At 40.3% G+C, this 16,717-nt stretch overlaps 1 protein-coding gene across 1 annotated transcript; it reads right to left on the bottom strand.

Annotated features, from left to right (window-relative positions):
• Nucleotides 1-210: 210 nt before the first annotated feature.
• LOC101733881 lies at nt 211-16,369 on the bottom strand. The gene is made up of 2 exons (XM_018093184.1): nt 15,624-16,369; nt 211-454 (listed from the first exon to the last, which is right to left on the bottom strand). The coding sequence occupies exons 1-2, from the start codon at nt 16,367-16,369 to the stop codon at nt 211-213; spliced, it is 990 nt and encodes a 329-aa protein (XP_017948673.1).
• Between the last annotated feature and the right edge of the window lie 348 nt (nt 16,370-16,717).

The following is a 16,717-nucleotide window of genomic DNA, read 5'->3' as shown; positions in this document are numbered from 1 at the left end:
GGGGGCCAGAATCAAGGGATCTGCTGTATGGTAGTTTCCCAGTCTGCATGGGCTCGATCAGCGCACTTGCGCAGGAAAGAACGTTCGCGGTGCAATGAAAGTGACGCAATTCAGCGTGCATCTTGATGCAAGTGCATCCTCGTGTATTGGCGCCATCCTGTTAGTTTAAATAGTCGCCTAGAATCCACCATCTTTGCTTGGTTATCAAGTTTACTCTTGTGCCTGGCGTTTATCCTGATCCTGCTTCTTTGTTTTTGAACCTTGCCTGACCTTCGCTTCTGAGCCTGTTCTGCCTGCCTCGACCTGGATCTGTCTGACTATTCTCTCGCCTAATCCTGTTGTACCTCGTTTGGCTCTCCGGCCTCTCTCCACTTCCGTGCTTCCTGTTCCCATCCTCAAGCAAGCCTCCGGTAGTGTGAGACGTTTGTGGGCTTGCTTACATCGACTTGTCTTCCTGGCCTTGACACCCAGCCACTGTTAATATTATTTTCAGATTTTTTCTAGTGATTTAATGAGCTGATCGTCTTTGTTTTCTGTATTTGTATGATATTGATTTTAATAAAGAGAGAATCCCCAGCCAGTTTAAGCATTCTATCACCTCTCATTTGCTGCATGCATGTGGCAGCACAGGCATGGGAGTGTAGGCAACTGCTGCATTCTACCATGGTTTCTTTAATGAAACCTGATAATTTAATAATAACCTCTACTTCAACCAAAGTTTTCCATGGGCTCTGCAAAGCAAAACTGACATAATGGGGTTGATTCACTAAAGTGCGATATATTTTATCGCATGTTTTTTTGCGTTAAAATAGATGCGAAAATTAGCGCGCGATTCACTACAGTATTACCGCGTGCGTTAAGTCGCATATCGCATGCGTTATTTTTTGCGCAGCCGCATGCGTTAGTTTTAATGCATGCGTTAAATAGCGCGCTGAAAAGAATACTAACGCATAATTCACAATCACTTAGGGGTGCTGAATATCGCATTAGGCTATGCGAAAAAATAACACCTACTTGAGGCAGGCGATAATTATAGAAAAGTACAGTAAATTAGCTTTTGGCAATAAAATATGGACTTTGCAGTGCTATATATTCAAGTATGTGTTGGCCCTAGAGTGACGAAGCCTCCAGTTTGCAGGGAAATGGTCATTTTTAATACAGTAATTTTACAAAAGTATTGGCATGTATGACTAACATGGCGTGCGTTTATTCGCGCGACTAATTATATGCGGCTACAATTGATGAAATGTTTCGCCAGGCATGGATTTGCAGCAAATTTTTGGATGTGCGGCAAATTTTTTCATGCGTTTCGGAAAACAATCCGCCAATGGCAAAACGCATGAAAAAATTTGCCGCGGAAAAATTCGCAGCACGTCCAAAAATTCGCCGCGAATCCATGCCTGGTGAAACATTTCATCAATTGTAGCCGCATATAAATAGTCGCGGGCAACAATTTTTTTGGCCACATGACATTGCGAATTTTTCGCTAAAGATAAACGGAACAGATTCGCTCATGACTAGCAGTTACTATTTATAAGCAGCTACTAATTATATGCTACCATTTATATGCTACCATATATATGTGGCGACAATTCATATGCGGCTACTATCTATTTGCGGCGACTATACGCGGGCGATAATTAGCGCATGTACCGTCAAATACCGAATGAAAATAGTCTTCGCGAGTTAAATAACGCATGCAATGTCGCACGTAAATTAAAGTATGCTTATAATGAATCGTGCGATAAGTCGCGAAAATTTAGACGCGATAAAATTTTTAACACGCTATAAATAGCGCACGTTTTATCGTACTTTAGTGAATCAGCCCTAGTGTGTCATAGAGCTTGAATCATATCATTGTGCTTTTATTGGCTATTCATGTATTTAAAAGTATAGTTTACTCGCTTAGGTACATAAAATACTGTACATTTAAATGTAACATGTCTTCATCAAAAAAAAAAGAATCAATATATTGAAAATACATAACTCAATTCCCCAAAGTTACAACTTGATGAAAATCCCTTTCATTATGATTGTGAATAAGTTCAGACTTAAAGGACATGTAAAGCCTACATTTGTCTACAATGTATATCAGTTGGGCACGTCTCCCCCACCCAAATGACATTATTTGTACTGCATATATCCCCTCCGTTTGCTAGCACTATCACATTTTCCTAAAGCAAATAGCAGCTTTCACCTGGTGGCCATTTTTCCTCTGATACATTTAAATCTGCAAACAGCATACACAAACAAAGACTCTTATTCAGCATACATTTCATCAAGAATACAGGTTCACACAGGCAGAACTGTCAGATAAAAGTTCTGCTTTGTTTGAGCTGAGCTCAGTAGAGGAGGTTAGGAGAAACAAATTGAAGCAGAGAGCTAGAGCTGAGTTTCTATGGAAACCAGCAATGCCATCTCTTCACCGGCTGCTAGACTGGAGGGTGTGTTTAGTAATCTGTGCTTAGAACAACTGAGCATGCCCAAAAGCCAGAAGTCAAAGTAAATTCCAGAGGGTTACAGGAGCAGAAGAAAATCTAAGTGATAAAGGGGACGCTGCAGCCTTACTATTAACCTCCAGACAACCAGACAACCAGTGTGGCCGGTATTGAAAGATTTCAAAGAGGCTGTTCACTGATTAAATTTTTGTGTGTGGGGTTTACATGTCCTTTAAGTAATTGACACCTAGGGGCCCATTTACTTACTCACGAACGGGCCGAATGCGTCCGATTGCGTTTTTTTCGTAATGATCGGTATTTTGCGATTTTTTCGGAAAATTATCGACTTTTTCGTTACCAATATGATTTTTGCGGAAAAACGCGAGTTTTTCGTAGCCATTCCGAAAGTTGCAATTTTTTCGTAGCGTTAAAACTTGCGCAAAAAGTTGCGATTTTTTCGTAGTGTTAAAACTTGCGCAAAACGTCGCGCCTTTTAAGTTTTAACGCTACGAAAAAAGCGCAACTTTTCGCGCAAGTTTTAACGCTACGAAAAAATCGCAACTTTCGGAATGGCTACGAAAAACTCGCGTTTTTTTGCGCAAATCGTATTGGTAACGAAAAAGTCGTGATAATTTCCGAAAAGTCGTAAAGGCGCCGAAAAAATCGCAAAAAATACGAAAAAGTCGCAAAATGTTCGTTTTCCAATCGGAATTTTTCCAATTCGGATTCGAATTCGTGGGTTAGTAAATCAGCCCCTTAGGGCCTGATTCACTAAAGTGCGATAAAATTTATCGCACGCTTTTTTGCGTTAAATTAGTCGCGATAATTAGCGCACAATTCACCATAGTATTATCGCATGCGTTAAGTCGCCATATCGCATGCGTAAATTTTTGCGCGACCGCATGCGCTAGTTTAATTTTGGTACTGAAAAGAATATGATCACATGATTCACAAACACTTAGGCGCGCTAAATATCGCATTTGTCTATTAACACCTACTACAGGCAGGCGATAAATTATAGAAAAGTACAGTAAATGAGTTTTTGGCAATAAAATATGGACTTAGCAGTGTTATTTATTCAAGTATGTGTCTTTTTACTAAATTTTTTGGCATGTATGGAATTTCGCTACTATAGTAGTAAATCTTTAGTCGCGATAATATACAGTACTATAGCGGTAAATATTTAGTCGCGATAATATACAGTACTATAGCGGTAAATATTTAGTTGCGATAATATACAGTACTATAGCGGTAAATCTTTAGTCGCGATAATATACAGTACTGTAGCGGTAAATATTTAGTCGCCATAATATGCAGTACTATAGCGGTAAATATTTAGTCGCCATAATATGCAGTACTATAGCGGTAAATATTTAGTCGCCATAATATGCAGTACTATAGCGGTAAATATTTAGTCGCGATAATATACAGTACTATAGCGGTAAATCTTTAGTCGCGATAATATACAGTACTGTAGCAGTAAATATTTAGTCGCACAAAATACATTACTAGGTATATTTTGGTGATTTCTTTGTCGCGACTTTGTAATCTCGCGGACATTTTGTAGCGATTTTGTAATCTCGTGACATGTGTGACTTGGGGCCATTTTGTGTCATTGAGCCTGCTGTCACCAAACTGAGAGCATCATGCCTGGGGTTTCAGAGCTGCTACCAGGGGAGAGGCGCTATATTGCGACATTCTTCCTACGCTCAGGATATGACAACCCGCCGCTGGGGCCCTTAGGGGTCCACGAGAGGAAGAGGGCGATCCTGGGCGAGCTCCAAGCTGGTTTGCTCGCCGGGTTTGCCCTTGATGTGGACCTCCGCCTGCTCCAGCGCATATGGTCGGACCTGAAGCGTAGGAATTCAGATCTGATCGCTGAAATAGCAGAAGGTAATTATTGTACTTTATTATGCTTTTACAGTATACGTTCAGTAAAAGATTTAGAAAGTAATTTGAACTAAAAGTACAAAATAACATCTTGCAATACTATCTCACAAAACTTAAGCTGGCGCCTCATCCCCAGGCACAACCCCAGGCAAACCAGGCTCCTGTGGCCCCCGAGGCCCACCAGGCTCAAGCGGCCCCCGAGGCCCCAGCACCCGGCCAGGCAGCAGCACCCGCCCAGGCCCCAGAGGCTCCAGAGGCCCCACCAGCAGAGGCCCCAAGACCAGAGGCCCCAGAGGCCCCAGCTCCAGAGGCCCCCGAGGCCGAAGAGGCCCCCGAGGCCCCAGGGTCCCCCGAGGCCCCGGACACTGCCCCCCTTCTTTCCTCCCCCAGTTTCCCCCCAGGCCCCGGACTCCCCCCAGGCCAAGCGCTGGGCACCAGGTTCTCCTGCAGGCGAGGGACCATCAGTGCAGGAGGACCTGGCCAACATCAAGGCCAAGCTGGCCCAGCTCCGGGGGGAAATCAACGAACTCAGGAGGGACATTCGAGAACTCAAGGGCAGCAAGCCCTAAGTTTTATTTTCCCTATTTTTTTCCCCTTTAATTGTAAAAATAAAAGTTGTTTTATTTTTGAACTTTTGAACTGAGTAATGTCTAATTATTTATCCTTCATTGATATGGTATTCTATACTTTCATGTAGTTTCCCCTACACTCTTACATTTATCAGTAACAGCATCAATATGCTATATGGTTTAAATGTTTGCAAATATTCTGCCAACAATTTCGTCTTTAGTCCATTTTGCTGAATAGTAAAGCTTGCGTTAATTAGTACGTAGCGTATTTTCTGGCGAGGGTGATAACTGCCAATCAAATGTTTTGTTGCCAGAATAATTGCAATATTATATTTGTTCCCGTTTAATAAAGTGCCCATAAAATATTTGCCATTTATTCTGTGTCTAAAATCTCCCACTTAATTTAAGCCACTTTAGCAAACGGACCCGTAAGTATTTGGCTAAATATTCTTAAATGCCCCCCCCCCCCATTTTATTATCTCTAGCACTTCTTTTTTTTTCTTATTTATATTTTTATTGCTTTTTGGGGTTTTTTTTTGCAAACAAACATTTATACAGCACCTCTCTAGCACTCTGTGCTCTCCCAGGGCAAAACGTTGCCAGTTTTATGCTGCCGATTGTCGTGTGCGTAATGTCGCGACAATTAGCGCTTGCGATAAATAGCGTGCATGCGAAAAATACCGTGCACGATATTTATTGCGACAAAAATATCACATGAAATACCGTGCGTAAAATAGCGCAAGTATGCTTATAGTGAATCGTGCGGAAAAAGTGGAAAAGTCGCGAAAATTAAGACGCAATAAAATTTTTACTGCACACTATAAATAGCGCACGTTTTATCGCACTTTAGTGAATCGGCCCCCTAGATTTGTTAGTATTTGGCAATTCTCTTTTATATAGCTCTGAACTCTGTCAGGTTCCTTGGGGAGCACTGATGAACACAAATTTTCATTTCAATTTCATTTTTAAGATTAGCCTCTCCAGTGTATTTTGGTGAATGTATAAACCCTTTTAAACTGTAATACAGACAAGGATGGGCCTTCGCTATGTGGAAGGATAATTATGGAGCGTGTTGTTGCACTATACCTGCAGATAACTCAAACAGAACTGGTTTATTGTCCAAGCCAATCAAGGCAATCAAGGCAATTCAGGGGTATCAATACTCACAAATATGTAGATGGAATGGCAGGTATCAAAAAGTACATGATACAGCAGTATCAAATGATGCACCACTGTGGAGAGCCAGGTGGGTTAAGTAGATTTATGTCCTTAGGGTGGTCTTAAGTGGTCTTAAGTGGTCTGGATCCCTACAACAGACAGCCTGTCACTACTGCGGTCCCTTCACTAAGGCAGCATAGTAACATAGTAAGTTAGGTTGAAAAAAGACGTACGTCCATCACGTCCAACCATAATGCCTAACTTCTAGTTGATCCAGAGGAAGGCAAAAAAAACCCATCTGAAGCTTCTTAAATTTGCTGCAGAGGGGAGAAAATATCCTTCCTGACTCCAAGATGGCAATTGAACCAGTCCCTCGCTCATAAAAAAAAACAAAAAACCCTGCTAATTCATAGACTGGCTCCTGCTGCCTCCAGGCATGCCCAGAAGGCTCTCCATGTCAAATACAGGTAGTCGAATTGAAGAGAGAACTGAACAGGATGTGGGGCCGGGGCTTCACTCTGCACAAGGAAGCAAAGAAAAACGATCAACTTCTAACTGAGGAACCAGGAAAATGCTCTCTGGAGGCTCTTTAGAGTAATTTTACTGATAGAAAAAAAAAGATTTACTTATTCTTTAAATCTATGTAATGTATCAGCCAGCACAAATAATTCGGGAGGGAATTCCACAACTTCACACAAACGGAACCTCCCTTCTTCTAAACGGAGTGGGTGCCCTTGTGTCCGTTGGAAGGACCTACTGGTAAAAAAGGCATTAGAGAGGTTATTATATGATCCCCTTATATATGCTTCACGGGGTCCCTGCTCCCCGACTTCACTAGAGGTACGAGTCCCTCTAGGCAGGGGCGTATTTATAATAAGGCACCCAAGGGCTGAGCCTAGTGCTTCACGTTTTGGGGGGGTGACCATCGGGTGCTTATATATACAGCTCCTTGCAAAAGTATTCACATTGGCTTTTTACCTATTTTGTTACATTACAACGTGTAATTTAAATGTTTCTTAATCTTATTTTATGTGATGGATCTGCACAAAATAGTCTAAGTGAAATGACAAAAATACATATAAATTTTTTTTTAAAAAAATAAAAAACTGAAAATTGGCATGTGCATATGTATTCACCCCCTTTGCCATGAAGCCCCTAAAAAGTCCTGGTGCAACCCATTACCTTCAAAAGTCACATAATTAGTGAAATGAATATTAATGAAATGAATTCCACCTGTGTGCAATCTAAGTGTCACATAATCTGTCAGTATAAACACACCCTTTCTGAAAGGCCCCAGAGGCTTCAACACCACTAATCAAGAGGCATCACACCATGAACACCAAGGAGCTCTCCAAAGAAGTCAGGGACAAAGTTTTTGAGAAGTACAAGTCATGGTTGGGTTATAAAAAAAATATCCAAATCTTTGAAGATCCCCGGAGCACCATCAAATCCATCATCTTCAAATGGAAAGAACAAAGTACCACAACAAACCTGCCAAGAGAGGGCCGCCCACCAAAACTCACAGACCAAGCAAGGAGGGCATTAATTAGACAGGCAGCACAGAGACCAAAGGAAGGAGTTGCAGTGACTGCAGAGACTGGAGTATCTGTCCATAGGACCACAATAAGCTGTACAGGCCATAGAGCTGGGCTTTATGGAAGAGTGGCCAGAAAAAAGCCATTACTTATGTTAAAAATAAGAAGGCATGTTTTGACTCATCAAATGTATGGAGGAAGGTGCTCTGGTCAGATGAGACTAAAATTGAACTTTTCAGCCACCAAGGAAGATGCTATGTCTGGCGCAAACCCAACACATCCCATCACCCCAAGAACACCATCGCCACAGTAAAACATGGTGGAAGACCACCGCGAAAGAACTTGAAGCACGCAATCCTGAGGTACAAAAGTCTTACCAGAAGGACATTCTGATGGAACTTCAGAAGCAGGCTGAACTTGGGAAACAATAGGGCAGGGAGGAACCATGGAAGTCTCTTCTGTAGCCAAGAATCTGGGTAGAGTATCTATTTTGGTATTCTTAGACCCGGGTCTATAGGAAACATTAGGGTTGATTCACTAAAGGTCAATAACCGTTATCGCATGTTTTTTTTGCGCTAAAATTGACGCGAAAAAAACCCTGTGCGATTCGCTAAAGTATTATCGTATGCGTTAAGTCGCATATTGCGTGCGTTAAATAGCGTGCAACCGATTGTGTTATTTCTCGCGCAGAAATAATACTAACGCGTGATTCACAAACACTTGGACGTGCTTAATATTGCATTAGTCTATGGGAAAATTAACACCTACTTGGGGCAGGCGGTAATTATAGAAAAGTACAGTTCATGAGCTTTTGGCAACACAATATGGACTTTGCAGTGTGATTTATTTAATCTGTTACAGTTTGTTGTACATGGAAGCCCATAGCCTGCTAGTACCAACCTTTACACTCGTAATAGCGAGGAGAGTAAAATCCTCCCTGACTGATACTTACTGGCACACAATGGGGAACCTGCACTATACCAACCTTGCATCCCAGATCTCTCTCTCTCCCTGCTTCTAGCTCTGTGCATGCTCTCTCCTTGGCCTCTTGCCTGCCTTCCTTTTTCCCATCTCTCCTTCCATAGTCACATAGTATCAGCCTTGCTGTTTCCAGATTGTCTAAGGCTTCCATCTGCAGAGTGGAGTTGACCTTTGCACAGTCTTTATTTGCCTGTTTATTACAGGTGTACCAAGGTCCCTCCATACAGACCAGGGTAGGAATTTTGAATCAAAAGTCTTTCAAGACGTGTTCAGTGTTTAGGTGTTTGATGATCCACTCCTACACTAAAGTTATTGTGACAGTTTTAGCTTCCTGGTCTTGAAGAGTGTAAACTTTAGCCCATTTTGCTGCTTTGGATCCCCAAGTATGGTTTGCGGAATGTGAAACAAATTGACCCCTTTCTCTCCGCTGACTTTCCCCTATCACCTCTAGGAACCATAAGGTTCAGATTTCACCCTCTGTGTTTTTTAACTAATTTTAACCTCAAGGGAAGAACCCATTAGTATTTTTAGTAGTTTATTATTAAAAGTTAAGTTTTATTTCATTCTTTGGTACTGATTCACCTGGTATAAGGGGGAGGGAATGGTGCACCTAACTGGAGTCTTTTGAGATCACCTTTATGGTGCTCTCTTTTTCTGTGTATATTTTGGTCTGTTACTCCTGATGCACATTCTCCTTCCATCCTCACTTGATTTGAGATCCTTTTATGGGGGAATATAATTAGACTTGAGATATATCCAAGTGGAAGGTGCAACCGTATTCTCTTTATTATTTTAAATCTTTTATTTCCTGATAAAAAAGATACTAAGTTGTTCTATATATTCAGTGCAGGATGCTGCCACTTTGCAGAGTGATTTGACAAAATTGGAAAACTGGGCAGTAAAATGGAAAATGAGGTTCAATGTTGACAAGTGCAAAGTTATTCACTTTGGTAGAAATAATATAAATATGAGTTATATACTAAATCAGTGCTGTCCAACTTCTATGGTGCCGAGGGCCGGAATTTCTCTAGCATACATGGTGGAGGGCCGCTAATGGAAGCCAGTTTTGACAACTCCCCTTTTTGAAACCACACCCACTTCAAACCACACCTATTTTATCACAATGGTGGTAGCACAGCAAAATCCCAAATGCTTGGTCCTTACTGTGGGGATATCAACCATCATTCATATGTGAAAGAATTATGTCATATTAAGATATACCCTTAAATTCCATATGCCTCCTCCTCCCCTGTAAATAGCAGAGCCAACCCCCAGTACATAATTACACACCTTAGGGACCATTTAATGGCTATTTCCAACTGCTAACAAACTCCCACAACAAACCCCTGCCAGGTTCACCTCCCACAAGCAGCATAGGGCAAGCAGAGTATGGCACACACAGGCAACACTCTGCCTGTCCTATGCTGTCTGTGTGTGCCATACTCTGCCTGTCCTACCCTGCCTGTGTGTGCCATACTCTGCCTGCCCTACCCTGCCTGTGTGTGCCATACTCTGCCTGCCCTACCCTGCCTGTGTGTGCCATACTCTGCCTGCCCTACCCTGCCTGTGTGTGCCATACTCTGCCTGCCCTACCCTTCCTGTGTGTGCCATACCCTCCCTGACCTATGCTGCCTGTGTGTGCCATACTCTACCTGCCCTATGCTGGCTGTATGTGCCATACTCTGCCTACAGTACCTATGTCTGAGGTGTGAAGAAGTGAACAATGGGAGTGATTATAGCCTGAGCCTGAGGTGTGAACACTGCAGGGGGTGAACAATGCAGAGATTAAAAGGTGTGACCAACACAGGGGATTACATTTTTAAACAATACAGAGGGATTACAGCCTGAATCTGAGGTGAGAACCATGCAGGGGGCATGACTCAAGGGATGAAAACATAATTTTGCCTCTTTATAGGTTTTGGGCTCCAGTCCTTAAAGGGGACCTGTCACCCTAAGAAAAAATTCCAATTTCTTTTCTATTGTGTTTGTTAAGCAAAATTAATTTCACATACTATATAAATGATATAAATCTTGTTTCCTTTAGTCTTGGGAATATACAATCACAGCCAGCTGCCGTTTTGTGGGCACTGTTATTAAAGCAAGCTTTGTATCACCCCAGAATCTTGTGTATGTGCCAGAATGGGGGACCTGATGCCCTTGCCCATGTGCAGGCTACACAATTAGATGGTGAGTAGGTAGGGGGACTGTGGGTGCTGAATGGAAAGTTTAAGTAATTGTCTGCCCCGACCTCTATGCCTAAGGCATAGAGGCGGAGCAGGCAGTATATGATTGACAGCTGGGATTTTTAAATGCATTTATAATGGGTTTGAATGTTTTAATATAAAAATACATTTTGGTTTCATTTTTAATTTGAAAAGGACTTTTATTATACAGCTTTTTATGTCTGGGTGACAGGTCCTCTTTAAGAAGGATATTAATGAGCTGGACAGAGTGCAGACGTTCAACTAAACTGGGAAAGGGGATGTGAAGATTTAAACTATGAGGTTTGACTGTCACGGTTGGGGTTGTTTTCTCTGAAACATTGAGGGCAGTGAGGTTGTGGAATTCCCTTCTAGTGACGTTGTGATGGCAGATTCTGTTAATGCCTTTAAGAGGGGCTTGGATGAATTCTTGAACAAGCATAGTATTCAGGGCTATTGTGATACTAAAATATACAGTTAGTATTGATGTTGGTATATATGGTTTATGTATATGCGTGTATAGATAGATCAGTATAGGTTGTATGTGCTGGGTTTACTTTGAGTTGAACTTGATGGACTCTTTTTTTAACCCTATGTAACTACAATAGACCTTTCAACTTTCAATTTTTAGCAGCTGGTAGTTCTTTTTTAGTTCAGTATTAAAGCTTTAGTACGCTTGTCTGGCTGTGGATTGGTATTCAGGTATTAACACTGGGGGGGTCAAGAAAAAAACTGGCCTCCATATTATTATAATACAATGCAAAATGAAAAACAGAAGATTGCACAAGTAATGCAGAAAATAATTCTGTTTATTGTAACCAATGCTGCCTCCAATTTGTTTCAAATTATCTGTTACCTTGTTCTGGGTAGCCTGGCAAGGTATGGGTTCCTTTAACAGAGTAGAGATATCACACATGCTGTATTTATGGTGAGAGTGAATGCAGCACTCTCTATTTTACTAGAAAATGAGAACCTTAAAAGAACAAAGTACAAACGAGAAAGGGAAGTTTTTCTAACCTTGGACCACAGTTATATAGTAAAAACCACTGTGCAAAGTTTGGGACCCTGGTTTTAATGGTGTCTGAATGGTAGCAATTTAAATTTCCCCGATGAAAGTCTAAGGGGCAGATTTATCAAATCACGAGTTTGAATCCCGAATGGGAAAAATTCGGATTGGAAACGAAAATTTCTGAAGATCGCAAATATCACGAAAATGCTTACGAAAAATTCGTATTAGTAACGATAATATCGTATTGGCAATCCAAAAGTCACAAAATTTTTGTACCGTATAATTGTAAACTGCGGTAAAATCTTTCCGATTTTTTCGTGCAAGCGTTTGTGCGCCGTATGAAAAATAAATCTGCCCCAATGAGTGACATCTGATCTGGCAGTTGGTAGCTCTGCCCACTTTTTAAAACTGGAACTGCAGTTACCCAGTGACTAACTGCAAAGTTTAGGGACCCTAGGATTAATAGTTTAAGAACAGCAGCAGTTTAAATTTAAACCAAAAAAAGTCAATAGGTAATCTGTGATTGGCTGTTAGTGGCCCAACCCACTTTTCCTATTTTTGAACTGCAGTCCCCTAGTGACCAACTCTGCAACGTTTGGGGACTGACAGCATTTTACATTTCATAATTTACCATTGAAAGTAAATAGGTGAAATTTGATTGGCTTTTGATGGCTCTGCCCAATTTTCCTAATTTTAAACTGCAAATACCCAGTGACTAACTTTGCAAAGTTTAACAACTTAAATAATGGCATCAGTTTAAATATAAACCAAACCCTGGTAGAAATAGTATAAGAATGGCAACATTTTAAATTTAAACAAACAAAAAAATTCAATAGATGAAATCTGATTGGCTGCTGGAGGCTCCACCCAGTTTTTCATACCTAAAAATGAAGTCCCCTAGTGACCAACTTTGAAGCGTTTGGGTACCCTGGTATTAATACCGTGAGATTGGTAGCAGGTTGAATTTCCCCATTGAACGTCAACAGGTAAAATCTGATTGGTTGTTGGTGGCTCTGCCCACTTGTGACGCCACAAAAAGACAGGATCGCTTAGACAAGCACAAGCAACCTGCTCCACTATAGGGCAAAAAGTCTGGGGAGTCTGGGTGTTGTACCCCTAAAACTGTAGGAGGAGTAGCTTTTAAAAAATTAGGGGCACTAAGAATAAGAAGAAGAAAAAGAATATTAAGAAGCGGAAGAATATGCTGAAGTCGAAGAACAGTATGTTGAGTTTTGCAACCCAACATAACAATGTCAGCAAAGAACAAAGCAATACAGTAACACAGTTTATTAACCCCTGTGGTGCACCATATATAACTGAGGGTTTAGGTCTGCTTTATGTTGGTGTGCACTTATCTGTTATCCAAGGTGCGACATCCATGAGATCCAGTACATTAGATTTGAAATCCATTAATCATACCTCCCAACATTTCATTAAGAGAAAGAGGGACAAAAATATGTGACGCATGTAGTCACTGCTTTGTGGCCATGCCCCCACATGCCCCAGATTTGCCAGTATAATCACTAAATAAAAAGAATAAAGGACATATTAACTTCAAAGGTGCCAGTATGACTACATTAAATTGATAAAGGGCATATTAACCCCAGACATCCCAGTAAAATTACTAAATGAAACTGGTAAAGGGCATATCAACTTCAGACATGCCAACAGTTCTGTGCATTTGCCAAAGTTATAAACAGGGCCAATTACAGTGGTACATAAATCTATGTTATTTCCTTCCATTCTTAATCAGTTGAAAGCAAAACAATATTAATGTACCACTAGAATTTCAAGCCATATTAACAAGCCAGCCTAAGGTTCCCAAACCTGTGAGCTTGAGGTAGCAGGGGAGATTCAAGAGTTAAGGGGGCGGGCTTTTTCTCCAGAGCAGAGCAGGCACAGCAATCAATTAAATGGCAATGCTGAGAAGCAGGACATCTAACAATGAATCCAGGACAGCGGGCAGTGCCATAAATATCGGGACTGTCCAGCTAAAAGCGGGACGGTTGGGAGGTATGCATTAATGGATAGCCATCCGGTGTTTCCAGGGTGTCCAATATTTAGTCCTGGTTTTCCTCTTGGATTGGAAGGGCCGGAATAATGAACCTTCTGTTTCTTATAAAACAATTCCCTAAGTCCCAAACTGGGTCCTAAATCTGCACTAGCTACAGTAAAAGCCTAGTGGAACTGGCTGGAACCCAAATGGGAAAATCAAAACTGGAAAAGGCAGGCACTCCGGATTTTTTCAACAAAGTTGAGAAATGCAGCAACAAAAGTAGTTTACATTAAAAATGTATAAATTTTATTGGATCCATATGTAAAAAAAAGCCTTACGCGTTTCGTACCATGAGGTACTTAATCATAGGCTGGAGACATTATGCACAGTACACATTATTTAAAGGCAAATTGACCAATAGAAAGGATCATACAATTAACCAATCAGACGAGTGGGTCTTATGGCTAGGGATCGGGAGTAAAAAGTCATAAATTCACATAAGGATACAATAAACATTGTTGAATTAATTATAAATACAAAGGCTAGAACAGTTTATACATAACAAGTAACATCATAGTCGAAGTTTAAACCATATGGTTGTCGAGTTTTTAAGAAAAAAATCCATTTGGTTTCTTTTCTAATTAGAATTGAAGAGATATTACCCCCTCTAGGGTTGGGGATTACTCTATCTATCCCTGTAACCTGTAAAAATGAAAGAGATCTATTCGAGCATTCTTGGAAATGTTTTGCTACGGTTGTATGACTATTTGTATTAGTGATGTTTAGCACATGTTCTCTTATCCTTTCTTTTAATTTTCTGCCAGTTTGACCGACATATTGCATCATACATTTGGTACAAGTGAGGAGATATATAACATTTCTAGTGTTACAATTAATGAGATGTTTTATCTGGTATTTTTTCAAAGTTGTAGATGAGATAAAACAATTCGTTTTGTGTATGTAATTACAGGTGATGCATTGTCTGATTCCACATTTGAAGCACCCTTTTGTAGATAACCAAGTATCGGTGGTTACATCAGTGTGGATTAGACTGGGAGACAATAGGTTACTCAAAGTTTCAGTTTTTCGGGTGACAAATCTATGTCCATTATTGAGTATTTGCCTCAAAATAGGATCTGTTTTTAAGATAGTTAGATTATTGTTAATAATCTTTTCTATCATATTTAGTTGTGGACTGTAAATTAAGATACAAGTCAAGGAAGCATTATCCTTTTTATGCACATTTTTCTTATATTTAGATTTTTTTGAATCACAGGTTTTATATCTATCGAAAAGGCTGGATCTATCTACAGCGGCAGCCCTCTCGAAAGCTTTTATGATGTTCTTCTTTGGATAACCTCTATCAAGTAATCTATAGTAAAGGTCAGTGGACTTGGACATGAATTCAGTTTCTTCAGAGTAAACACGTCTAATACGCAGAAATTGGCTATATGGAATATTAAGAATGGAATGCCTTGGATGACATGATGTAGCTTCTAGAAGTGTGTTAGCTGAACATTCTTTTCGAAAAATAGTGCTAGTGACTGAATGATTAAAGGTGCTTAGTGTGATATCCAGAAAATTAATACTGGTGTGATGTATTTCAGAAGTGAATTGTAGATTGTAATTATTGGTATTGATGTATTTAATGAAGTCATTAAATTGTTCATCTGTACCGGACCAAATAATTATAATATCATCAATGTAGCGTCCATAATATTGGATATTATCAAAAAAATGATTATCATTATATATGTGTAACTCCTCCCACCAACCTAAAAAAAGGTTCGCGTAGGAAGGTGCAAATTTGGCCCCCATGGCCGTGCCTCTACATTGTAGATAGTACTTTTTATCAAAATAGAAAAAATTATGTGTGAGGAGAAAATATATAGATCGTAGTAAAAAAGTGATGAAGTTAGAGTCATAAGTGCTGTATTGGTTTAAATGAAATTCAATGGCCTGTAGGCCCAGGTCATGAGGAATACATGAATATAAGGAAGCGACATCAATTGAGGCCCATTTTAGATTAGGTAAATTCCATTGATAGTTATTAAGAGAATGTAATAGGTGACCACTATCTCTAAGATAACTGGGAAGTCTTAGAACTAGGGGCTGTAGAAAATGATCTATAAATTCGCACAAGTTTTCGCCAAGTGAACCAATACCTGCTATAATAGGGCGTCCTACTGGTGGTCTCTCTTTTTTATGGATTTTAGGCAAATGGTGAAAAATGGCTGATTTTGGTGTGTCATTTTTAATAAAGGCGATAAGTTTATCATCTATGATGTTAAAGCTTAATGCCTCTTGTAGCAAAGCATCAAGCTCTGAAGCATATAAATTCAAGGGACTTTTTTCAAGAGGTAAGTATGTTTCTCTGTCTGAAAGTTGTCTATGGGCCTCAAATACATAGTCTGATTTATTAAGTATAACAATTTGGCCTCCCTTGTCTGCTTTTCGAATAACTATATCATGGTCATTTTTCAAAATATTAAGTGCCCTTTTTTCCTTCTTCGTAAGATTATTCCTAGATGGTAAATCACTTATAGTTTCATGTAATAAAGAAAGTTCAGTTTCTACATTTTTTTGAAACATGTTTACAATATTGTCTCTGAGATGTGTAGGGTAAAATGTGCCAAGGACCCAAATGTGCAAGGAGAGTTAAATACTTCTCTGACTGATACCCACTGGCACACTAAGGGGAATCTGCAGTTGGTGTAGCCTTTCCTGCACTTTACCAACCTTGCATCCCAGATGATCTCTATCTCCCTGCTGCCAGCTCTGTGCCTGCTCTCTGATTGCCCTCTTGCCTTGGATTCCTTTTTCTCATGTCTCCTTGCATAGTCACATGGTATCAGCCTTGCTGTTTCCAGATTGTCTAAGGCTGCCATCTGCAGGCTGGAGTTGAACTTTGAATAATCCTTATTTGCCTATTACAGTATA

The sequence above is a fragment of the Xenopus tropicalis genome, chromosome 4 (assembly GCF_000004195.4).
Source record: "Xenopus tropicalis strain Nigerian chromosome 4, UCB_Xtro_10.0, whole genome shotgun sequence".
Classification (NCBI taxonomy): domain Eukaryota; kingdom Metazoa; phylum Chordata; class Amphibia; order Anura; family Pipidae; genus Xenopus; species Xenopus tropicalis.
The sequence above is the reverse complement of the archived record's forward strand: the minus strand, read 5'-3'. Positions and strand labels throughout refer to the sequence as shown.